The sequence below is a fragment of the Mustelus asterias genome, unplaced genomic scaffold (genome assembly GCF_964213995.1).
Source record: "Mustelus asterias unplaced genomic scaffold, sMusAst1.hap1.1 HAP1_SCAFFOLD_44, whole genome shotgun sequence".
NCBI classification, from domain to species: Eukaryota; Metazoa; Chordata; class Chondrichthyes; order Carcharhiniformes; family Triakidae; genus Mustelus; species Mustelus asterias.
This window is the reverse complement of record NW_027590121.1, coordinates 354,074-379,838: the sequence shown is the minus strand read 5'-3', so window position 1 is coordinate 379,838 and position 25,765 is coordinate 354,074. Positions and strand designations below refer to the sequence as shown.

The 25,765-nt window shown below is 45.0% G+C and overlaps 3 protein-coding genes across 3 annotated transcripts in view; 2 read left to right on the top strand and 1 right to left on the bottom strand.

Annotated features, from left to right (window-relative positions):
* Positions 1-25,765, top strand: part of LOC144483034 (uncharacterized) — a 305,151-nt gene that overhangs the window by 155,984 nt on the left and 123,402 nt on the right. The gene's annotated exons all lie outside the window — the stretch shown is intronic.
* Positions 1-25,765, top strand: part of LOC144483010 (uncharacterized) — a 132,311-nt gene that overhangs the window by 24,360 nt on the left and 82,186 nt on the right. The gene's annotated exons all lie outside the window — the stretch shown is intronic.
* Positions 15,535-19,662, bottom strand: LOC144483048 (uncharacterized). Its single transcript, XM_078201889.1, has 2 exons — positions 19,547-19,662; positions 15,535-17,146 (listed from the first exon to the last, which is right to left on the bottom strand). The coding sequence occupies exon 2, from the start codon at positions 16,794-16,796 to the stop codon at positions 16,206-16,208; it is 591 nt and encodes a 196-aa protein (XP_078058015.1). The 5' UTR covers positions 16,797-17,146; positions 19,547-19,662; the 3' UTR covers positions 15,535-16,205.

The following is a 25,765-nucleotide window of genomic DNA, read 5'->3' as shown; positions in this document are numbered from 1 at the left end:
ACCTACCTCTAACATCTGTCCTATATCTATCAAAACTCAATTTAAAGCTATGTCCCCTCGTGCTAGCCATCACCATCCGAGGAAAAAGGCTCTCACTGTCCACCCTATCTAATCCTCTGATCATCTTGTACGCCTCTATTAAGTCACCTCTTAACCTGCTTCTCTCTAACGAAAAATTACACTGTAGATAAGTAAGCCCCACCAACTTTCCCAGAAGACTAAGGAAATTTGGCATGTCCGCTACGACTCTCACCAACCTTTACGGCTCCCGGGTCAAGGTCAGGGTAGGAGGATAAACATTCTCTCCACCTCCGTGTCTTTTTCTACCGCGCGGAGGCGTCTCCTGTGCGGGCTGCTGCTGCACACCTTCCACTGCCGCCTCCTCGCCTGTCGCCCAGATACACCTTGGCGGGCCTTGTTTCCGTAGAGGTCCCTCTATGGAGGGATTGCCCCAATTACATCGGGGACCTGGGGTGAAGGGTGATGCATGCAGCAGTTCCGCACAACCGTAGGATTCACTGGTTCACGGGCTATGAAGCTTGCCCCTTCTGTGGCCTTGTGGAGTCCGTGGACCATGTCTATGTTTTGTGTCTTAGGTTGCACTCTCTTTTTGTTGGGGTCGGGATGGCGACCTCCTCGTGAACCTGCTCCTGGGATTGGCGAAACGCGCCATTTACCGGTCCAGGCAGCGGGCGATCGAGGGGGCCGTCCATCCTGACTGTCTTCCCCTCTACCGCGGCTACGTTCGCGGCTGGGTGTCCCTGGAGAGGGAGCATGCGGTGTCCACGGGCGCGGTTGACGCCTTCCGTGCCCGTTGGGCACTGCATGGGTTGGGGTGCGTTATTGACCCTAATAATCACATTTTAATTTGATGTTTTTAAGTTTCCTTTGTACTTTGATTTTTGTTCGGGCTGTTCCCCCTCCTTTTGGGGAGCTGCCCCTTTTACTTTGTCCTGATTTAACTTGAGTTTGTTTATTTGTTTTGACCTAAAAGAGGGCAACATCTGTGAGTAAAACACTTTCTTTTCTCCCCCTTTCCATTTCTTTTCTCATTCTGGGGGAAATTGGGGACTTGCAGCAACTGAAGGGAAAGGAAGTGAATCCAGGGAGGCTGCAGACTCTGGAAAGGTTGGCCCAGGTCTCTCTCTCTCTCTTGAAGACATTGATATAGAAACATAGAAGGTAGAAGCAGGAGGAGGCCATTTGGCCCTTCGAGCCTGCTCCGCCATTCATTACAACCATGGCTGATCATCCAACTCAATAGCCTAATCCTGCTTTTTCCCCATAACCTGTGATCCCATTTGCCCCAAGTGCTATATCCAGCCGCCTCTTGAATACATTCAATGTTTTGGCATCAACTACTTCCTGTGGTAATAAATTCCACAGGGTGACCTCTCTTTGGGTGAAGAAATGTCTCCTCACCTCCGTCCTAAATAGTCTCCCCTGAATCCTCAGACTGTGACCCCCGGTTCTGGACTCCATCGGGAACATCCTCCCTGCATCTATCCTGTCTAGACCTGTTAGAATTTTATAAGTCTCTATGAGATACCCCCTCATTCATATGAACTCCAACAAAAACAATCCGAACCTAGTCAATCACTCCTCCTACATCAGTCCTGTGATTCCCTGAATCAGCCTGGTGAACATCCTTTGCTCCCTCAGCTTGACACATTTATTTGTCTGGCGAAAAGGATGGTCTTTTTCATCATGTTCATAATTAAAGGGCAGCTTTCCCCAGGAGATGGATGACATTTAAGGGGACAGTAAATTAATATAGGACAGAGATATGTCTACCCAGATTAGATATATTATTTATGTTTCTGTAAAAAAATACATTCATTATTATTTCTTGCGTTGTAATATAAGGCTGTAGCGATGTTATACATTTCCAGTCATAAAATGATTACAGCACAGAAGGAATCCATTCGGTAACTCGAGTCCATGCTGACTCTCTGTATAACATTCCAGTCCCATTCCCACTCTATATCCCCGTTCTCCTGAAAGTTTATTTCCTTCAAGTGCCCATCCACTTTCATTTGTAAATAGAATCCATAGATATGGATGGAGATTTACAACTTTTTGGGAATGAAATATGAAAGAATGTTCCAGAGAAACTAGAAATGTCTGCTCTGAATTTCTATCCTATACTGACTGTGATGACTTTTGCAAACTCATTTCACAGGATATTGAACGAGGAATCGCAGGCAAAAATCTCAACCGTCACATCTAGACAGAGTCATATTCCTTGGGATCTGAATATCTTGTAATATGGAACTGTAGCTACGTTATATATTTCCAGACATCCCTTCCCTCAGAGGGTTGTGAGGTTTTGGATTTCTCTTCCACAGGGACCAGTGGAGGCTGAGGATCATTGAATATATTCCAGTTAGACAGATCTTTGACTGACAAGGGTGTCAAGAGTTATGGGGAACAGACAAGAAGATGGAGCAAAAGCTAAGATGTGAGGGGATTTCTTCACTCAAGGATGTGGTGAAGATTTGGAATTCTCAACCCCTGAGGACAGTGAAGCCTCAGTCATCAACTACTTTCAAGAGAGAGATTGATTGGTTTCTGGATATTGAGGAGATCAAGGGATATGGGTTTAGTGTGGGGAGAATGATGCTGAGGTAGATGAACGAATTATCTCATTGAATAGTTTAAAAGGCTCGATGAGCCAAATGGCCGACTGCAGCTCCTATTTGTTATGGTCTCAGTGTCCAGGACAGGAAGCAGTGAGCATGGATCTGTCAATCAGCCTCAATCAGCACCTTCAGGAGAATTGGGAGGGTGAATATTAGATACAGCAGAGTGAGAATGGAGGGAGAGTGTGTGGGATGGAGATTTACAGCTTTTTGGGACTGAAATAGGAAAGAATGTTCCATAGAAACTAGAATTGTCTGTTCTGAATTTCTATCCTGTACTGACACTGATGACTTTTATAAACTTGTTTTACAGGATATTGAAAGAGGAATCACAGGCCGAAATCTCAAACGTCACGTCTAGACGTGACAGAGTCATATTCCATGGGAGCTGAATATCATCGGACTTTGAATCTCGAAGGAGAAATGATTGTCCGGTCTGTTGAATTGAAAAGATTTCAAACATCAGTGTGACTGGAAAAGCACCAACACACTGCCACACTCGAGTGAGTGTGTTCCAGTGCACTGACTAAAGAGCTTTAACCAGTCACACAGCCTGAATAAATATCACACCATTCACAGCAGGGAGAGTCTGTACACGTGTTCTGTGTGTGGACGAGGCTTCAACTGATTGTCCACCCAAGGGAGAGGCAAGGACACCTGTACCATGGAGAAACCATGGAAATGTGGGGACTGTGGGAAGAGATACAGAGCCCCCTCTCTGCTGGAAGCTCATCGGCGCAGCCACACTGGGGAGAGGCCATTCACCTGCTCTCAGTGTGGGGAGGGATTCACTCACTCATCCAACATGAAGAGACACCAGCGAGTTCACACTGGGGAGAGACCATTCACCTGCTCTCAGTGTGGGAAGGGATTCGCTTGTTCATCCACCCTGCGGAAACACCAACGAGTTCACACTGGGGAGAGGCCCTTTACCTGCTCTCGATGTGGGGAGGGATTCACTCAGTCATCCCACCTGCAGAGACACCAGCGATTTCATACTGGGGAGAGGCCATTCACCTGCTCTCAGTGTGGGAAGGGATTCTGTGATTCATCCAGCCTGCTGACACACCAGCGAATTCACATTGGGGAGAGGCCGTTCACGTGCTCTGTGTGTGAGAAGAGATTCAGTCTTTTATCCCAGTTGCTGAGACACCAACGGGTTCGCGAGTGATTCCAGGGGTTGGATTCTGCTGTTATTGTTTCTGCTCTCAGTTACATCCAGGACTGCATTTTGTTCATTCTCACAGTTGGTCAATGGGGAGGGTCAGAGGGTTTCTTTCTGCTGGACTGGCCGGTCTCATGACTTTGCCTCCTGTGGGCTGATGCTCTTTGAGTCTTGTTGCGAATACATGGTTTCAAATTTCACACGGATCACAGAGTGACAGGGTGTTAGGAAGTTAAGAGTCACTATTTCTGTTTGAAACCCCCCAAATGCCCATCCAATTCCCTTTGTAATTGTTTATTGACTCCACTTCCTCCACCCTCGTAGGCAGCGAGTTCCAGGTCATCACCATTCGCTGCATCAAAATATTCTTCCTCACATCCCCCCTTCCTCTCTGACCCAAAACCATCAATCTGTGTCCCCCTCGTCCTTGTCCCATCAGCTAATGGGAACAGCTTTTCTTTGTCCACCTTATGTAAACCAGTCAGAATCTTGTCCACCTCTATCAAATCTCCCTTCAACATGCTTTGCTCCAAGGGGAACAACCCCAGCCTGACATCGACAATGAAGGACAAACTAACATAATATGTTAATACCTGAAATCAAATGGGAATGTTTAATTTCTGTTTTAAGTTATTGTGAATATATTGTCCTGGACAATAAAGGAATTGGAATAACTCAACTTGGGTGTGGTAGAATGGAATATATCAATCTGGTATCCACCAACAGTTAGTGAAAGTCTGGAATGTGTAGCTGGAAATCCCTCCCTAACAGCACTGTGGGTGTACCTACACCTCAGGCATTGTAGCAGTTCAGGAAGGCAGTGTTGGGGTTGACCACGGCCGAGGCAGCTACATACAGCCACATATTCTGTTATAATTGAAGGACTGTAGATTGAATGTAAGGCATTATGGGACTGGATTATCTTGACCACATTCCTGTGACTGCTCAGTTTCTGCAATCACGGACCATTAAAGCTGCTTAGCAGGGCCCCAACAGAGGACCTGGTGAGAATAGTTACTCAGAATGAGTTAGAATTAACTGGGGCAGCACGGTGGCACAGTGGTTACCAGTGCTGCATCACAGCGCCAGGGGCCCGGGTTCGATTTCCAGCTTAGATCACTGTGTGGAGTTTGCACGTTCTCCCCATGTCTGTGTAGGTTTCCTCCGGGTGCTCCGGTTTCCTCCCACAGTCCAAAGAAGTGCAGGTTAAGTGCATTGGGCATGCTAAGTTGCCTCTTAGTGTCAGGGGGACTAGCTGGGGCAAATGCATGGGGTTATGGAGATAGGGTCGGTGGGATTGTGGTTGGTGCAGACTTGATGGGCCGAATGGCCTACTTCTGCACTATAGAGATTCAATAAGATTATTGCAGGACCGGCTGGTGTTCAGTGGCTGAGAAACCTGGAATCTGTGAAAAAGGGGTCTGACGAATCAACAAACGGGGGGAGGTTAAGACGTTAAGAAGCGTTTTCAGGTGTGTTTAAATTATTTTATCATAAATGTGTGATAAGAACTGTGAGGGACTTGTGACCTGATAGTCGGTGAAGTGACGGTATACTCCAAGTAGCACTGGACTGAAAAGCAGATCTCAGAGAGTAGATTCCAATGATTATAATCTTACCCAAGCATGGCCAGTGAAAAATCAGAGCTCAAGTGGGGACTGGACAGGTCTCTTACCTGTCATTTGGAAACTAAGAACAAGAAACTTATCGATTAAAATGATTAGAGAATAGAGCCAATCTTTCGAGTCTGGATGACACTTCATAAGAGCTCTTATAAAGGGTCATCCAGATTCGAAACATTGGCTCTATTCTCGCTCCACAGATACTGTCAGACCTGCTGAGATTTTCCAGCATTTTCTGTTATTTTTAAGATTCCAGTATCTGCAGTATTTTATGATAAAATGATTAGTTCTGATTGGAATCCCCAAGACCCTCCCGCAAAACAGAGGGAGTGGTGGCAGAAGGAGAAAAAGGATGAGGATGATAAAGTCAGGGTTCTGATTCCCGAGCCCATGTCGAATAAACAAAATAGGTGGATCAGTTTATAAAGAACAGAAGTTACCATCCCTGACAAAAACTGATCAAATTAAAGTAAATAGGTTGAGGAATATAACAAAAAAAATTAATAGATGAAGTTTAAAATCATTTGTTTTGTTTTAAACTTGTGTAAAGTGATGTAATTGTGTGCCACGTTTTTGCTGCTCACTTCCCACCCCTTTAGGTTCTGTAGAAAAGTTCACCCTTTCAGCAGACAGTTCATTTGTTTTTAAATCGGAATCATAGAATCTGAATAATATAATCATAATAATATAATATATCATATAATCAAGACCGGAATATTATCGACCTTTGACTCTAGAAGGAGAAATGTTTCCATGTTCTTTCTGCTTCAAAAGATTTTAAACATCAGTGTGGCTGGAAAAACCCCGAGACACAAACACACCCTCGAGTGAGAGTGTTCCAGTGCACTGAGTGTGGAAAGAGCTTTCACCAGTTACACAGCCTGAAAAAATATAACAGCATTCACAGCGGGAGAGACTGTTCTGTGTGAGATTTAACTGATTGTTTAACTTGTAGAGTCACAAGGACACCATGGAGAAACTGTGGGGACTATGGGAAGGGATTCAAAGTCCCATCTGATCTGGAAACTCATCGACGCAGTCACACTGGGGAGAGACTGTTCACCTGCTATGCGTGTGCGAAGGGATTCAGTCACTCATCCATCCTGCAGAGACACCAGCGAGTTCACACCGGGGAGAAACCAGGTTAGGTGGATTGGCCACGCTAAATTGCACCTGAGTGTCAGGGGGACCAGCTAAGGTAAATGCATGGGGTTATGGGGATAGGGCCTGGGTGGGATTGTGGTCTGTGCAGAGTCAATGGGCCGAATGGCCTCCTTCTGCACCGTCGGGATTCTATGATTCCTAACACCCGGTCACTCTGTGATCCTTGTGAAATTTAAAACCAGGTATTCGCAACCTGCTCGCAGTGTGGGAAGGGATTCACTCAGTTATCCAACCTGCGGACACACCAGCGAGTTCACACTGGGGAGAGGCCCTTTCCCTGCTCTCAGTGTGGGAAGGGATTCAGAGCTTCATTTGCCCTGCTGAGACACCAACGCGTTCATGAGTGATATTCGGGGTTGGATTCTGCTGTTATTGTTTCTGCTCTCAATTACATCCAGGACTGCGTTTTGTTCATTCTCACAGTTGGTCAATGGGGAGGGTCGGAGGGTTTCTTTTTGCTGGACTGGCCGGTCTCATGACTTTGCCTCCAGTGGACTGATACCCTCTGAGTCTTGTTGCGAATACCTGGTTTTAAATTTCACACGGGTCACAGAGTGACAGGGTGTTAGGAATCATAGAATCCCGACGGTGCAGAAGGAGGCCATTTGGCCCATTGACTGCACAGACCACAATCCCACCCAGGCCCTATCCCCATAACCCCATGCATTTACCTTAGCTGGTCCCCCTAACACTAAGGGGCAATTTATCATGGCCAATCCACCTAACCTGCACATCTTTGGACTGTGGGAGGAAACCAGAGCACCCGGAGGAAACACATGCAGACACGATGAGAATGTGCAAACTCCACACACAAGTGACCCAAGCCGGGAATCGAGCCCAGGCTGGAAGTTAAGAGATATTTAGTCAGCATTTCTGTTTGAAAGCCCCCCAAATGCTCATCCAATTTCCTTTGTAATTGTTTATTGTCTCCACTTCCTCCACCCTCGTAGGCAGCGAGTTCCAGGTCATTACCATTCGCTGCATCAAAATATTCTTCCTCACATCCCCCCCTGCATCTCTGAACCAAAATCTGCACCCCCCTCATCCTTGTCCCATCAGCTAATGGGAACAGCTTTTCTTTGTCCACCTTATCTAAACCTGTCAGAAACTTGTCCACCTCTATCAAATCTCCCCTCAACCTCCTTTGCTCCAAGAGGAACAACCCCAGCCTGACATTGACAATAAAGAACAAACTAACAGAATATGTTAGTACCTGAAACCAAATGAGAATGTTTAATTTCTGTTTTAAAGATATTGTGAATATATTGTCTTGGACAATAAAGAAATTTGAATAACTCACCTTGGGTGTGGTTGAATGGAATATATCAATCTGGTATCCACCGACAGTCCAGTGAATGTCTGGAATGTGTAGCGAGAAATCCCTCCCTAACAGCACTGTGGATGTACTTACACCTCAGGCATTATAACAGTTCAAGAAGGCAGTGTTGGGGTTGACCATGTCCGAGGCAGCTACATACAGCCACATATTCTGTTAGAATTGAAGGACAGCAGATTGAATGTGAGGCATTGTGGGACTGGACTATCTTGACCACATTCCTGTGACTGCTCAGTTTCTGCAATCACGGACCATTAAAGCTGCTTAGCAGGGCCCCGCCAGAGGACCTGGTGAGAATATTTACTCAGAATGAGTTAGAATTAAACTTATTCCAGGATCGGCTGGTGTTCAGCGGCTGAGATTCCCGAATCTGTAAAAAGTGGGTCTGACCAATCAACACACGGTGATAGGTAGTTGGTGAAGAAGCATTCTCAGGCATTATTTAAATTATTTTATCATAAATTTGTGACCCGATAATCGGTGAAGTGACGGTATAGTCCAAGTAGCACTGGATTGAAAAGTGGACCTCTGAGCATAGCTTCTAATAGTTATAATCCTACCCGAGCATGGCCAGTGAAAAACCAGAGCTTACCTGCCATTTGGAAACTAAGAACAAGAAACGTATCGATACAATGAGAAGAGAATAGAGCCAACATTGAGTCTGGATTACACTTCAGAAGATCTCTTATGAAGGGTCATCCAGTCTTGAAACATTGGCTCTATTCTCTCTCTACAGATGCTGTCAGACCTGTTGAGACTTTCCATCATTTTCTGTTTTTATTCAGATTCCAGTATCCGCAGTATTTTACTTTTATGATAAAATGATTCAGTCTGATTGGAATCCCCACGACCCTCTCGCAAAACAGAGGGAGTGGTGGCAGAAGGAGAAAAAGGATAAGGATGATAAAGTCTGGGTTCTGATTCTCCGAGCCCATGTAGAATTAACAAAATGAGTGAATCAGTTTATAAAGAACAGAAGTTACCCATCCCCAACAAAAACTGATCAAATTAAAATAATTAGGTTGAGGAATATAATTTAAAAAAGATGAAGTTTAAAAAAGTTTGTTGTTACTGAGCTGTATTGTTGTCATTTTGTTGTTACCACACTGTATTCACCTCAATGCTTGTGGAATCTGTGTAGCGAGCAGGAATTGTTTAAACTAAGAATTTCTTCTTTCATTTTGATCAGCGAGAGGACATTATATTCTGTGAAATCTGCCTCAAGAATAAGGCTGATTGTTCAGTCTGAGTGTGAAAGAAAGATACAGGGGGCGATCTTACCGGCTTGACTCGCCGCTCGATTAGACCGGTGAGCCAGGAGGATAGCGTGCGAGACTAAAGGATTGCTATCTTCCCGGCCCGTGTTTTGCCGGCTTCATTCCCGGAAAGTGAGTGAAGGTTATTTGCACAGAGTTGCCTACATTACAATGCAATTGGTGGGTTCAGCATGGCTGCTTCCCCCCCTCGCTGGCGAGACGTCACATCGGCGAGAATCACTACTGGTCTTCACCAGCGGGGACCAGGTGCTTGAGCCACACTGGGGGTGGGGGGGGGGGGGGGGGGGGGAGGTGGGATCGGAGGCCATTGAAGCCACCATGGTGGTCAGGGGCAGTGCCCATGGGGCAGTGCCACATTCAGTACCCTCCTGGCACCCTGGCAGTGCCCAGTTGAGTACCATAAATGTACCATGGGCAGTGCCAAGGGGATGGGTGGGGGTGGGGCTTAGTGGAGGGGTATTTATAATGACTGGGGGCTTATGCAAGGAGGGTGGACGCCAAGGGGGGAGCTTTGTATGGGGGGGGAGGGTGATCGGGGGGGACGGCGGGGGGTGAATCTCTGCCAAGGAGGGTGGATGTGCACGGGGGGGCGTTCAGGAATTGGCCACGGAGGGGGCATCATGGTGATTGAATAAGCAGTGACCCTGAATTGAGTTACAATTAATGAATCAGTCGTTATAGTAAAAGACTGAGTTTTTATTTGCTTTTAAAATGTAAAATCTTAATTGTTGTGTATGTAACGAATGTGCAATGAAGATACATTTTTAAAGTTTATTTATTTGTGTCACAAGTAGGCTCACATTAACATTGCAATGAAGTGACTGTGAAAATCCCCTAGTCACCACACTCTGGTGCCTGTTCGGGTTACTCTGAGGGAGAATGTAGCATGGCCAATGCACTGAACCAGCCCGTCTTTCAGACTGGGGAAGGAAACAGGAGCAGCTGGAGGAAACCCAGGCAGACACGGGGAGAACATGCAGACACCACATGGACAGTGACCCAAGCCGAGAATCGATCCCTGGCGCTGTGAGGCAGCAATGCTAACCACTGTGCCGCAGCTGGCATAGTGTACTGGCGAGAGAGATCTTCAAGCTCTGATTAGCCTCAACATTTGAAACTGTGTGAATAAGGGTATTGTATAGAATCAGATAAAGGGATAGTATGAACCAGTTCTCTTGTATTCCTGTCTAAGATAATAAGAGAAAGTGGTGTCAGTAATTGCGGATCCAATTCAATTAATCTGGAGACCAAATTGACCAATTGTCATGTTACAACAGGCCCAACTCTGACGTGTGGTAATCATAGAAACCCGACAGTGCAGAAGGAGGCCATTCGGCCCATCGAGTCTGCACCGACCACAATCCCACCCCACATATTTTACCCACTAATCCCTCTAACCTACGCATCCCAGGACTCTAAGGGGCAATTTTTAACCTGGCCAATCAACCTAACCCGCACATCTTTGGACTGTGGGAGGAAACCGGAGCACCCGGAGGAAACCCACGCAGACATGAGGAGAATGTGCAAACTCCACACAGACAGTGACCCGAGCCGGGAATCGAACCCGGGACCCTGGAGCTGTGAAGCAGCAGTGCTAACCACTGTGCTACCGTGCCACCAGTAATGGTCACTTTGGTAATAAAAGTAGAGGTTCTGAAGGTTTTCCTTGTGAACCAAATTCTGAAGCCTCCCAAGGCTGAGTTCCAAGGAAATTACTGTGAAAGAAGGAGGCAGAGAGGGTTACTCTTCTACAGACTGATCACCCGCATGAAGCTGTAAAAGTCAATGTCTTAAAGTTTATTTATTAGTCACAAGTCAGCTTACATTCACGCTGCAATGAAGCTACTGTGAAATTCCCCGAGTTGCCACACTCTGGCGCCTGTTCAGGTACACTGAATGAGAATTTAGCATGGCCAATCCACCTAACCTTCACATCATTGGGCTGTGGGAGGAAACCGGAGGACGGGGAGGAAACCCATGCAGACATGGGGAGAATGTGCAGACTCCGCACAGACAGTGACCCAAGCCGGGAATTGAACCCGGGTCCCTGGCACTGTGAGGCAGCAGTAACCACTGTACCACCGTATTCAGTAAACCTTTTTCATTCAATAAACTTCTTTTTAAATTTACTATCCAGAGAATTCTGCCTTTACCACAAAGAGGGCAGGGAACAGGCTACATATGAATTAAAGATAAACCATTTGGGTCCAGAACGTTGTGAACATCCTTTTACTCTGGTTGTCTTTGATCCTCAAGTCATTTTCTGTTTGTTTTAACCATGTTCTGTTTCATTAATAAACTTTTATCAGTAAAAATATTTGATTTTGCTGGACTTTTCCTGATGAGATTGATGCACTTTAGGGAAAGTGGGTGAGAGGGGTTGGCAGGCTCTTTAACAGAAAGTGAGTCCCTCTAAGGTAATTGGCAAAGGAGCCAGAGGGGGAGATGGGATTTTATTTTTTGACACAGCGAGTTGTTCAGATCTGCTTGAAAGATTCAATAGTATATTCCCAAAGGGTAAAGACTTGAAAGGGAAGAATTTGCAGGGCTGTGGGGAAAGAACAGAGCAGTTGGATGAATCAGAGAGTTCTTGCAAAGAGATAGCAGGGACATGACGGGCTGAATGGACTCCTGCAGCCCGTCAATCTCAGCCTCCTGCTTTTGTGCAGGTTAAAAGGAACAGATTTCAGTGCAGCCTCTTCCCTGTATATGTATTTAAAGAGACGGGTCTCTCTTTAGTTCTGAATGACTGATATAACAATTGGTTGGAGGCCCATTTCCCACTCAGTCCTCCAGCAGCTTCCTGTCTCTCTATTAGTGCGACGCCCATGGCAGTTTCCCAACTGGGGCGCAGGCCCCATTATTCTCAGCTAAATTCAGCCCTCAGCTCCGTCGCCTGGCTGTCATTGACACGAGCAATAGAGAGACAGAAAGATGCCCCAGGCTCAAATGGGAAGTCGAAACGTGTGGCTTTAAATGAACTGTTCGGTAAACAAATTAAAGAATCACATGACAAAACTTCAAGTTTTCTGATGTTTACTCCAACAAACTGGAGGCAACAATGACTAAACACTTTTTTATAGGGAACATCGCCCTTAAACTGTACAATTAAACTTTGCCCTTTTACTCTTAACACCATTAAATATCCAACTCAATGGATATATTTTACTCTGCCTTGGAATGTTGACATATTTTCTCCAAAAACCAGCCCAAAGTGATTCTTTACTCCTCCTTTTCCAGTCTGGCAACCTTTAATCCCAGAACTGTCCTTCACAGAGACGGTTCTCCTGGACATTTTCCCACTAACACAAGCAAGGCGAATCTTCCAGTCTTGTTTCACAATTCTCAGGAATTTGTGACCAACATTCGACATCGGAGCAGAAGTCGGCCATTTGGCCCTTTGAGTCGGCTCCACCGTTTATTTAGATCATGGCTGATCTGTTTGTGTTGCGTTCTCGTGTTATACCCGATACTTTTGATGTCCTTATCCAACAAGAATTAGTATAAAGGCAAAATTCTGCCCTTCAGCCCTCCAAGTCTGCACCGACCATGCTGCCCAACTTAACTAAAACCTCCTACCCTTCCGGGGACCATATATATTCCCATCCTATTCATGTATTTGTCAAGACGCTCCTTAAAAGTCACTACTGTATCCGCTTCCATTACCTCCCCTGCCAACGAGTTCCAAACACCCGCTATTCTGTAAAAAATCTGCCTCGAACATCTCCTTTAAACCTTCCACCCTGGGAAAAAGCTTCTGACTATCCACTCCGTCCATGCCTCTCAATCTTGTAGACTTCTATCAGGTCCCCCCTCAACCTCTGTCACTCCAGTGAGAACAAACCAAGCTTCTCCAACCTCTCCTCATAGCTAATGCGCTCCATACCAGACAACATCCTGGTAAAACTTTTCTGCACCGTCTGCAAAGCCTCCACATCCTTCTGGTAGTGTGGCGACCAGCATTGAACACTATATTCTAAGTGCGGCCTAACTAAGCTTCTATAAAGCTGCAACCTGACTTGCCAATTTTTAAACTCAATACCCCGGCCGATGAAGGCAAGCATGCCATATGCCTTCTTGACTACCTTCTCCACCTGCATTGCCACTTTCAGTGACCTGTGTACCTGTACACCCAGATCCCTTTGCCTATCAATACCCTTAAGGGTTCTGTCATTTACTGTATATTTCCTGTCTGTATTAGACCTTCCAAAATGCATTACCTCACATTTGTCCGGAATAATAAAGGATAACATTCCATTTGTCAGAACTTTGATTTATTTGAACTAAGATTTATGGGGGTTCTCTTGTTTACAATAACCTCCCTAATCGTAAATCACACCAGGTTCCAGTGTCTTAACCATATGGCAAGAAAGAACACTTTAAATGGTGAATTCAGAAAGTTTATTAATCATTAAAAATGTAACAAGTCAGAAAGATAAAAAACAGAGTGTTGATTAACAGTTAATAGAGAAAGTTTAACTTTAACAATTGAACAGACTTCTCTCCATCCCTCTCAGACCAGGACATGAAGTGACTGCTCCAAAAACATGGATAACTTGTAAAACCAACAGCTCTCCACACCTCTCTGTAAACATCTCTCCCTCCACCTCTCTCTACCAAATTGCCTTCTCAAGACCACTTTTTTATACTTAAAACATGTAAAAAGCCCATCTTAGCCAATTCCCATAAATCTTCAATTATGAACTAAAATAGACACGAGTTTTCAAGTGATTTAAAAACAAATGAACTGTCTGCTGAAAGGGTTAACTTTTCTACAGAACCTAAAGGGATGGGGAGTGAGCAGCAAAAACTTGGCACACAATTACATCACTTTACACAAGATTAAAACAAAACAAATGGTTTTAAACTTCATCTATTAATTTTTTTGTTATATTCCTCAACCTATTTAATTTGATCAGTTTTTGTGAGGGATGGGTAACTTCTGTTCTTTATAAACTGATTCACATATTTTGTTAATTCTACATGGGCTCGGAGAATCAGAACCCAGACTTTATCATCCTTATCCTTTTTCTCCCTTTGCCACCACTCCCTCTGTTTTGCGGGAGGGTCGTGGGGATTCCAATCAGAACTAATCATTTTATCATAAAATACTGCAGATGCTGGAATCTTAAAAATAAACAGAAAATGCTGGAAAATCTCAGCAGTTCCAACAGCATCTGTGGAGAGAGAATAGAGCCAATGTTTCGAGTCTGGATGACCCTTTATAAGAGCTCATATGAAGTGTCATCCAGACTCGAAAGATTGGCTCTATTCTCTCATAATTTTAATCGATAAGTTTCTTGTTCTTAGTTTCCAAATGGCAGGTAAGAGACCTGTCCGGTCCCCACTCTGATTTTTTCACTGGCCATGCTTGGGTAGGATTATAACCATTAGAATCTACTCTCAGAGGTCTGCTTTTCAGTCCAGTGCTACTTGGAGTATACCGTCACTTCACCAACTATCAGGTCACAAGTCCCTCACAGTTCTTATCACAAATTTATGATAAAATAATTTAAACATGCCTGAGAACACTTCTTAACTTCTTAGTCAGCGACCTACCCCCGTTTGTTGATTAGTCAGACCCCTTTTTTACAGATTCCAGGTTCCTCAGCCGCTGAACACCAGCCGGTCCTGCAATAATCTCATAGAATCTCTCCAGTGCAGAAGGAGGCCATTCGGCCCATCAAGTCTGCACCAACCACAATCCCACCGACACTGTCCCCATAACCCCATTCATTTACGCTAGCTAGTCCCCCTGACACAAAGGGGCAATTTAGCATGGCCAATCCACCTAACCCACACATCTTTGTACTGTGCGAGGAAACCGGAGCACCCGGAGGAAACCTACACAGACACTGGAGAATGTGCAAACTCTACACAGACAGTGATCCAAGCTGGGAATCAAACCCGGGTCCCTGGCGCTTTGAGGCAGCAGTGCTAACCACTGTACCACCGTGCCGCCCCAGTTTAATTCGAGCTCATTCTGAGTAAATATTCTCACCAGGTCCTCTGTCAGGGCCCTGCTGAGCAGCTTTAATGGTCCGTGATTGCAGAAACTGAGCAGTCACAGGAATGTGGTCAAGATAGTCCAGTCACATAATGCCTCACATTGAATCTGCAGTCCTTCAATTATAACAGAATATGTGGCTGTCTGTAGCTGCCTCGGCCGTGGTCAACCCCAACACTGCCTTCCTGAACTGTTACAATGCCTGAGGTGTAGGTACACCCACAGTGCTGTTAGGGAGGGATTTCCAGCTACACATTCCAGACTTTCACTAACTGTTGGTGGGTTCCAGATTGATATATTCCATTCAACCACACCCAAGGTGAGTTATTCCAATTCCTTTATTGTCCAGGACAATATATTTACAATATCTTTAAAACAGAAATTAAACATTCCCATTTGATTTCAGGTATTAACATATTCTGTTAGTTTGTTCTTTATTGTCAATGTCAGGCTGGGGTTGTTCCTCTTGGAGCAAAGGAGGTTGAAGGGAGATTTGATAGAGGTGGACAAGATTCTGACAGGTTTAGACAAGGTGGACAAAGAAAAGCTGTTCCCATTCGCTGATGGGACAAGGATGAGGAGGTCACAGATTTAAGGTTTTGGGTCAGAGATGCAGGGGGGATGTGAGGAAGAATATTTTGATGCAGCGAATGGTAATGACCTGGAACTCGCTGCCTACGAGGGTGGAGGAAGTGGAGACAATAAACAATTACAAAGGAAATGGGATGGGCGTTTGAGGGGGTTTCAAACAAATATAGTGACTCTTAACTTCCTCACACCCTGTCACTCTGTGATCCGTGTGAAATTTAAAACCGGGTATTCGCAACAAGACTCAAAGAGCATCAGCTCACTGGAGGCAGTTGTGAGACCGGCCAGTCCAGCAGAAAGAAACCCCCCGACCCTCCCCATTGACCAACTGTGAGAATGAACAAAATGCAGTCCTGGATGTAATTGAGAGCAGAAACAATAACAGCAGAATCCAACCCCTGGAATCACTCGTGAACTCGCTGGTGTCTCAACAGGTGGGATGTCCGAGTGAATCCCTCCCCACACTCAGAGCAGGTGAATGGCCTCTCCCCAGTGTGAACTCGCTGGTGTCTCCGCAGGGCAGATGACTGAGTGAATCTCTCCCCACACTGAGAACAGGTGAACGGCCTCTCTCCAGTGTGAACTCGCTGGTGTGTCTGCAGGTGGGATGTCCGAGTGAATCCCTTCCCACATTGAGAGCAGGTGAATGGCCTCTCTCCAGTGTGAACTCGCTGGTGTGTCTGCAGGTGGGATGACCGAGTGAATCCCTTCCCACATTGAGAGCAGGTGAATGGCCTCTCTCCAGTGTGAACTCGCTGGTGTGTCTGCAGGTGGGATGACCGAGTGAATCCCTTCTCACACTGAGAGCAGGTGAACGGTCTCTCCCCAGTGTGAACTCGCTGGTGTTTGCGCAGGCTGGATAAATGAGTGAATCCCTCCCCACACTGAGAACACGTGAATGGTCTCTCCCCAGTGTGGCTGCGCCGATGAGCTTCCAGCTCTGATGGAACTCTGTATCTCTTCCCACAGTCCGCACATTTCCATGGTTTCTCCATGGTGCAGGTGTCCTTGCCTCTGTCTTGGGTGGACAATCAGTTGAAGCCTCATCCACACACAGAACAAGGGTACAGTCACTCCCTGCTGTGAATGGTGTGATATTTATTCAGGCTGTGTAACTGGTTAAAGCTCTTTAGTTCGTGCGCTGGAACACACTCACTCGAGTGTGGCAGTGTGTTGGTGCTTTTCCAGTCACACTGATGTTTGAAATCTTTTCAAATCAACAGACTGGACAATCATTTCTCCTTCTCGATTCAAAGTCCGATGATATTCAGCTCCCAAGGGATATGACTCTGTCAGATCTGATGTGACATTTGAGATTTCGGCCTGTGATTCCTCTTTCAATATCCTGTAAAATGAGTTTACACATATCATCAGTGTCAGTACAGGATAGAAATTCAGAACAGGATTCTATTTAAAAATGAAAGTAGATGGGCACTTCAAGGAAATAAACTTTCAGGAGAATGGGGATATAGAGTGGGAATGGGACTGGAATGTTATACAGAGAGTCAGCATGGACTCGAGTTACCAAATGGATTCCTTCTGTGCTGTAATGACGTTATGGCTCGAAATGTATAACATCGCTGCAGCATTATATTACAATGCAAGAAATAATAATAAATGTATTTTATTACAGAAACATAAATAATATATCTAATCTGGGTACCATATAATAACACGAGACATATCTCTGTCCTATATTAATTTACTGTCCCCTTAAATATCAGCCATCTGCTGCCCTTTAATTGTGAACATTTGGAAAGAGACCATCCTTTTAGACAGAAAGAAGATTAACGTTTCAGGGTGGGCAGAATGAATTAGAGGGAATAAAAATGTCTCAGATTTTGTTGGTCAATATAAGCTCAGAAGTGGAAGGGAAATGATCTCCAGTGGAAGAGAAACAATTCCTGAACATTGTAAGACTAAGCTGGTAAATCAGCAGTGAATAGAGTTGTGAAGTGGTAAAAACATCAAGACATAGCTTGCCAAAATAATAGTTAAAATACACCCTTTGTTAGAGGCAGAGGAAGGTAGACAATGGCAGAGAGCTGATCAGGGAGGGCAGAGGTGAAACAGAGAAATGGATGGCCGTTAAAATATTCATTCATGGATGTACAAGGCATGGTTAGCAAGTTTGCAGATGATACTAAATTAGGAGGTATCGCTGATAGCGAAGAAGGTTATCAAAAATTATAGGGGGATCTTGATCAGTTGATCGGTTAGGGAAGTGGGTCGATGATTGGCAAATGGATTTTAGTACAGATAATACAGAGTACAGAGGCACAACCTCAGGCTAAAGGGACAATCCTTTAAAACAGAGATAAGGAGGAATTTCTTCGGCCAGAGAGTGGTGAATTTGTGGAACTTTTTGCCGCAGAAGGCTGTGGAGGCCAGGTCATTGAGTGTCTTTAAAACAGAGATATATAGGTTCTTGATTAATAAGAGGATCAGGGGTGATGGGAAAAAGGCAGAAGAATGGTGATGAGAAAAATATCAGCCATGATTGAATGGTGGAGCAGACTCGATGGGCCAAGTGGCCTAATTCTGCTCCTATGTCTTATGGTCTTGAGTGTGAGTGTTGCATTTTGGAAAGTCAAACCAGGGTAGGACTTATACAGTAAATGGTAAGGCCCTGGGGAGTGTTGAGGAACAGAGGAACCCAGGAGTACAGAGGGACCCAGGAGCACAAGTACATAGTTCGTTGAAAGTGATGTCACAGGTAGACAGAGTGGTGAAGAAGGCATTTAGCACACTGGCCTTCATCAGTCAGGGCACTGAGTATAGGAGTTGGGACATTATGTTATAGTTGTATTATTCGTTGGTGAGGCTGCACTTGGAGTATTGTGTACAGTTTTTGTAACCCTGTTATAGGAAAGACATTGATAAACTGGAAAAAGTGCAAAGAAGATTTATGAGGATGTTGCTGGGACTAATGGGCCTGAGTGATCACGAGAGGTGGACAGGCAAGGGCTTTATTCCTTCGAATGTAGGAGAATGTGGGGTGACTATATTGAGGTGTATTAAATCATGGGGGGCATTGGTAGGATGAACCCACATAGTCTTTTTGCCAGGGTAGGGGAATTGAAAACTGGAGGGCATAGGTTTAAGATGAGAGGGGAAAGATTAAAAGAGACCTGAGGGGCAACTTCTTCATGCAGAGGGTGGTGTGTCCATGGAATGAGCTGCCAGAGAAAGTGGTTGAGGCAGGTTTAAACAGCAGGTTTAAACATTTAAAAAGCATTTGGATAAGTACATGAATTGGAAAGGATTAGAGGGATATGAGCCAAACATGGGCAATTGGGACTAGCTGGGAGGGCACCATGGTTGGCATGGATCAGTTGGGCCGAAGGGCCTGTTTCCGTGCTGTATTGCTCTATGACTCTATGTGTTGGCTGCATCAGCATCTATTGCCTACAACTCATTGCCCTTGAACTGAGTGGCTTGCATTGCTGGGGGAAGTGGTAATTTCCTTCTTTAAAAGGACATTATTAAATCGAATGGATTTTTACGACAATTGTCATCAATGGACTTCTAATTCTAGATTTGTACTGAATTCAAATTTCAACATCTGCCGTTGTGGGATTCGAACCCAGGGTTCACAGTGTGTTGCCTGGATCCCTGTGTTACTAATCCAATAACACTATCACTGCACCATTGCCTCCCCATCCATGGTAAAGGAGTCATAATAGCCCGAATCCATGGAATCAGAGCATGCTCTAAATTTGAATTAATGCTCACTAACACTCACCTCAAGACAATTTCACTGTTTTCAATTTTAAAATCTGCTGCAGCTGAAAAGATCTCAGAGAGATTGGTGTCCGGGAAAAATGTTGCAATCTTCAAATCGTGTCCCTGTAAATGAGGAAAGTTATCGGTGTAATTCAAGGTTAGAAATTCAAGACAGTCAAACATTTCTTTTGGTCTGAGTTTGCTGTGAGTAAATCCTCCCCTTCTAACCCCCTGTAAAAGGAGTTTCCAAAATCCATCAGCATCTGTCCAGAACAGAAATTCAAAACATTCTCTCCTCCTTTAACCTGGCACAGAATTACTTTAGCTGGGACAAAATTGCAGTGGAGGCAGTTCAGGGAAGGTCCAGTTGGTTGATTCCTGAAATGAGGAGTTTTATCTTTCAGGTTGAGCAGCTGGGGCCTGTACTCATTGGAGTTTAAAAGACTGAGAAGTTATTGAAACATCTGGGAATTTAAGGGCGGCATGGTGGTTAGTACTGCTGCCTCACAGTGCCAGGGTCCCAGGTTCAATTCCAGCCTTGGGTCACTGTCTGTGTGGAGTTTGCACATTTTCTGTCCATGTCTGTGTGGGTTTCGTCCAGGTGCTCCGGTTTCATCCCACAGTTCAAAGATGTGTGGGTCAAGTGGATTGGCCATGCTAAATTGACCCTAGTGTCAAATGCATGGGGCTGTGGGGATGGGGTCTGGGTGGGATTGTGATCGGTACAGACTCGATGGGCCGAATGGCCTGCTTCTGCACTGTAGGGATTCTATGATTCATATGATATAAGGTGCTTGACAAGGTAGATGCTGAGAGGATGTTTCCTCTGGTGTGGAAATCAAGTAAAAATAAAGGATCTCAAATTTAAGATGAAGATGAAGAGAGATCTTTTCTCTCAGCGGGTTGTTGATCTTTGGAACTCTGTCTTCACCAGTGAGGATTGGAGGCAGGTCATTGAATATATTCAAAGCTGAGGTTTTGATCCACAAGAAAGTCAAGGGTATGGACGGGCTGGGGGTAGCAAAGTAGACATGATCTTATTGAATGATGCAGCAGGCTCGATGGGCCGAATGACTGGCTCCTGTTCTTGGATAGCTGCGCATGCGCCCTGCTACCTATTGTCCCTCTGAAGATCGAGGTTCTGAACCAGCCCCTGAAACCACGCCCATTGTGACCCACAACCGACAGCAGCGCATGCGCTCTCCTTCCCCGCTGAAACAAGATGGCGGCCGATAACCGGGGCCTGTTCCCGGGATAAACGCCTGGGAGCTGTAAACCCGAGACCTGCAGGATCTTATTCGGGCCGTGCGGCCTACAGCGGATGTTTGTAAAGCCATAGCTCACTCCCTCCCCCGACTCCCGGTTCCATTTCTCCCGCAGCCCCACCGACTCACTTGGGGATAAAAGCGTCTCCTGCACTCGCAGGACTCCGGGCAAAGTGACACTGCGCACGCGCGAGACATAGCACCGCGCCTGCGCAATAGGCTCCTGTGGAATGAAGAGGACACTTTCGCACCCGCAAGGGCACCTGGGAATTAACGGCGTCATTGTCAAAGACGATAGTACGAAATTATCTTGTTCAATGAAGATCAATTAATTTTTAAAAATGCATTCCTCGGAATTTGTGCGCTGCCATTCTCTACTTCTAAAATTGATTTAAACCAGTGCTCTCCTGTGGGAATACCCCGAGTTTTAAAAACTTTTCCCACTGGTTTCCCTCTCTCTCTGCTCCCCTGAAGGTGCTCACACAGGTTGGGTAAATCCCACAGAGATTGGTTTCTTTCATTTTCTTTCTCCTGATGCTGAATGTTTTATGGAATGATACATCACAGATGGAAACCATTTGGCTCATCCTGCCCAGTCGGGCTGTCTTTAAGATCTATCCAATTAATCCCACAGCCCTGCTGGCAGAGTGAGAACAATATCTATATACTGCAGCAAGATAGGAGATGAATGGAAAATGTTTTCCAGTTGCATACCTCTCAGACACACTCACCCCTGGAAAGATAAACTGGCCTGTGTACTAAGCAGATATTAAGGTTCCACTTAAAATTAAAACAGAAGGTGCTGGAAAAATGCAGCAGTCACCAGGGCCGAGTTATGGTCAAAATGATGGTGTTGAGCTGCCGTTAGAAAATAACCAGCAATCCAACAAGCCACTCAAAATATTGAATCAAACAAAATTGATCAAAGATTGAGCCAAAGTATTCTGTTTTCCAACATGGTGCTATGATTTTTTGTGATGGTTTTAATGTTCTCACAATTACCTGGTGTAGTCCGGGTTTATTTTATACTCATTCCAACCCATCGCTGTTCATGAGCACATTACCCCCACTCTGATTCCCCATCCCATCAGAGACAACTGAGTCACTGACTGGAAATTAGGGCTTTTAATGAGAGCTCTGACAACCGAGAATGCACCGTCAGCAGAATCAACCCGAGCGAACAAACCCCAGACAGTGAACATTATCCCCCCCAGACCCAAATATAAAACAGTGAACATTATCCCCCAGACCTGAATATAAAACAGTGAACATTATCCCCCAGACCCAAATATAAAACAGTGAACATTATGCCCCCCAGACCCGAATATAAAACAGTGAACATTATCCCCCAGACCCGAATATAAAACAGTGAACATTATCTCCCAGACCCGAATATAAAACAGTGAACATTATCCCCCAGACCCGAATATAAAACAGTGAACATTATCCCCCAGACCCGAATATAAAACAATGAACATTATCCCCCCCAGACCCGAATATAAAACAGTGAACATTATCCCCCAGACCCGAATATAAAACAGTGAACATTATCTCCCAGACCCGAATATAAAACAGCGAACATTATCCCCCAGACCCGAATATAAAACAGTGAACATTATCCCCCCCAGACCCGAATATAAAAGTGAACATTATCCCCCCCAGACCCGAATATAAAACAGTGAACATTAACCCCCCCAGACCCGAATATAAAGCAGTGAACATTATCTCCCAGACCCGAATATAAAACAGTGAACATTCTCCCCCCAGACCTGAATATAAAACAGTGAACATTATCCCCCAAACCGAATATAAAACAGTGAACATTATCCCCCAGACCCAAATATAAAACAATGAACATTACCCCCCCCCCCGCCAAGACCCGAATATAAAACAGTGAACATTATCCCCCAGATCCGAATATAAAGCAGTGAACATTATCCCCCAGAACCAAATAAAGAACAGTGAACATTATCCACCCCCCCCACTTGAATACAAAATTGTCCTGATGGATTCAGACAGCATTATCACAATATTCCAAATGTGTTTTTTCCAGGAATAGATTCAGCGGCTGTATCACTGGAGGCCAGAGATACTCTCCTCAAACTCGGCTCATGTGAGGAATCCCTCCAATGAGGCTCAGGAATGCTACAACCAGAGTCACGTGACCACCAAGTGTGTAACTGAACAAACTACCGCAACGTTGAAGATGTGTTTCAGTGTGAAATGATTTGCTTCACCTGTTGCTTCAGATTTGAGAGAGGGTAATTTGACCTTGACCCAGGCACTTTTCAGATCTGAAAGTGATGGCCTTTAGCACAATCACAAGGCTGCACAATACAGAGGGAACACTAATCTGTTTCGTTCTGCGACTATGTCGTGGTTACACGAGTGATACTTTCCACTAATTAGCTGCCAGCACCAAAAAGGCATTCAGCCTCCCACACAAATGAGCAAGGCTGGGTATGAATATCTTTGCCAGTGCAGTGCCGGGTACCAGGCTGTACATCCCAGTGAGTGGCTGATAAATCAAGGAACATGCTGTTTGATTCTGTCAGAATAGGTAGTGATTTTTTCAGCAGGAAACACTCACCAAACCAAAAATACAATGTTTACTGTGAATACAGATTGGGCAGCACTTGCTGAACAATCCTGAGTGTGTCAATAGCTACACTCATAATCAACTGAAGATAATCAGTCGAGTTCATAATACGGCTCAGTTGTAGTTGTGAGAAGCAACTTACATTTATACGCAGCGATCCTTTCCCTGCAAACAAAACGAGAATTTTCAAGTCTTGCACCTTTTTTGAATTTCCCAGAAGCTTGAGAAACCTACAGTCTTCTATTTATTTCTCCATGGTGATGCTTCAAGTCAATGAGAGTCCACCAATTGTGATCATTTGAAATTTGGCATTCTTCTGTTTGTCCTGATGAGTGCATGATGAAGAGATTCAGCAACAGGTCTCTCTTTTCAGCAATATTCAAGTTCAGTTCTAACAAGTATCTTGCATTGTTTTATGTTCCTTGATAATTAAATGTGATCGGGGAAGTGTCACTGTGAATAATGTGCAAGTCAGTAAGAATTGTCAGCATTTTCTAATTGGAAATCTTAAGCAGTGGAACCTTTCAGACACTGAATTGTACAGTTTGCACCAAACATCAATTTAAGATTGCAGGAAAAGTTCATAAACTTATGAGAAACAAGTTCCTGTTGAGAGTTCCTGAATTTAAAAAAAATCACAGATGGTGCTTTTAAAAAGGGACACAGCAGCCCTGAAAATCAGTGACATTTCAGAATATTAAACTTCAGCCAGTTGTAGGGATCGTTAATGTCAGCAGAAACAAACCAAATATTGTCAGACTATCAATCCTGGATGTGATTAACAGCTGCAGTAACTGCAAAATCCAACTCCTGCAGGCAATTGTGAACTTGCAGATGTGTCAGCAAGTGGGATGACCGAGTTTATCCCTTCCCACACACAGAGCAGGTGAATGGCCTCTCCCCAGTGTGGGTGAGCTCATGTAAATGCAGGCTGCCAGACTGAGTGAATCCCTTCCCACACATGGAGCAAGTGAATGGTCTCTCCCCAGTGTGAGTGCGTTGATGAGCAGTGAGGATTGATAACTGCCTGAAACTCTTTCCACAGTATGTGCAAATAAATGGCTTCTCCTCCGTGTGAATTCGCTGATGTGACAGGAGGCCGGATGAATTGGTGAATTCCCTCCCACACATGGAACAGGTGAACGGCCTTTCCCCAGTGTGAACTCGCCTGTGTGCACTGAGGTTGGATGAAGACCTGAACCTCTTTCCACAGGAAGTGCAGCTGAACGGTCTCTCCTCTGTGTGAACTCGCTGGTGTGACAGCAGGTTAGATGACAGAGTGAATCTCTTACCACACACAGAACAGGTGAATGGCTTCTCTCCTGTGTGAATTCGCTGGTGTGACCAAAGACCAGATGGCCCAGCAAAATCCTTCCCACACAAGGAGCAGGTGAACGATCTCTCCCCAGTGTGAACTCGCTGATGTGCACTGAGGTTGGATGAACATGAGAACCGCTTTCCACAGGTGGAGCAGCTGAATGGCCTCTCCTCAGTGTGAGTTCGCTGGTGTAACAGCAGGTGGGATGAGGTAGTGAATCCTTTCCCACACACAGAACAGATGAATGGCCACTCTCCAGTGTGACTGTGTCTATGGTTTTCCAGCAAGTATGGATAATTGAATCCTTTACCACAATCATCACATTTCCATGGTTTCTTCATTTTCCCAGCCCCAATGTGACTGTGTCGATGGGTTTCCAACCGGGATGGATAATTGAATCCTTTACCACAATCCTCACATTTCCACGGTTTGTCCACGGTGCTGTTGTCCTTCTGTCTCTCCAGGTTGGATGATTAGTTGAAGCCTCATCCACATACACACCATGTCTATGGTTTCTCCCCACTGTGAATGGTGTGATGTTTTTCAGGCTGTGTAACTGGTTAAAGCTCTATCCACAGTCAGTTCACTGGAGTGTGTGTGTGTGTGTGTGTCTCAGTTCTTTATCTGTCACATTGAATTTTGAAATTTTCTTCCACTGACAAAACAGGGAATGATTTTTCCCTCCACTGTCAAAAGCAATCATATTCAGGTCATGATGAATCGAATGGCTCTGTCAGAACTTGACCTGAAATTTAGTTTGAGTTTCCTGTCTGTGAATCCTCCTCATCAAGTTTCCTGCAAAAAGAGTTTTAAAAAACTGCTTCAGAACTGACAATTTCAGTTTCCACGAAACATTTCTCCATCTCATTTATCTTGAGCTGTAATCCCCATCCCACACACTCTCTCTTGTCCCTGAGCTGAAATCAAACTCATTGCCTCATCTCCACTCTGAGCCCAGCTCCCTCTCCCTCCAGCTGGATTCAGTCCTCCAGACCATGTGCAGATTGAGAGTACAATCAAGGAGTCAATTATTTTCCTTCCAAGTCAGGGGACGTG

Excerpts from the sequence above, each read along its gene's own strand:
- LOC144483048 (XM_078201889.1), bottom strand. The coding sequence starts at position 16,796 with ATGGAGAAACCATGGAAATGTGCGGACTGTGGGAAGAGATACAGAGTT.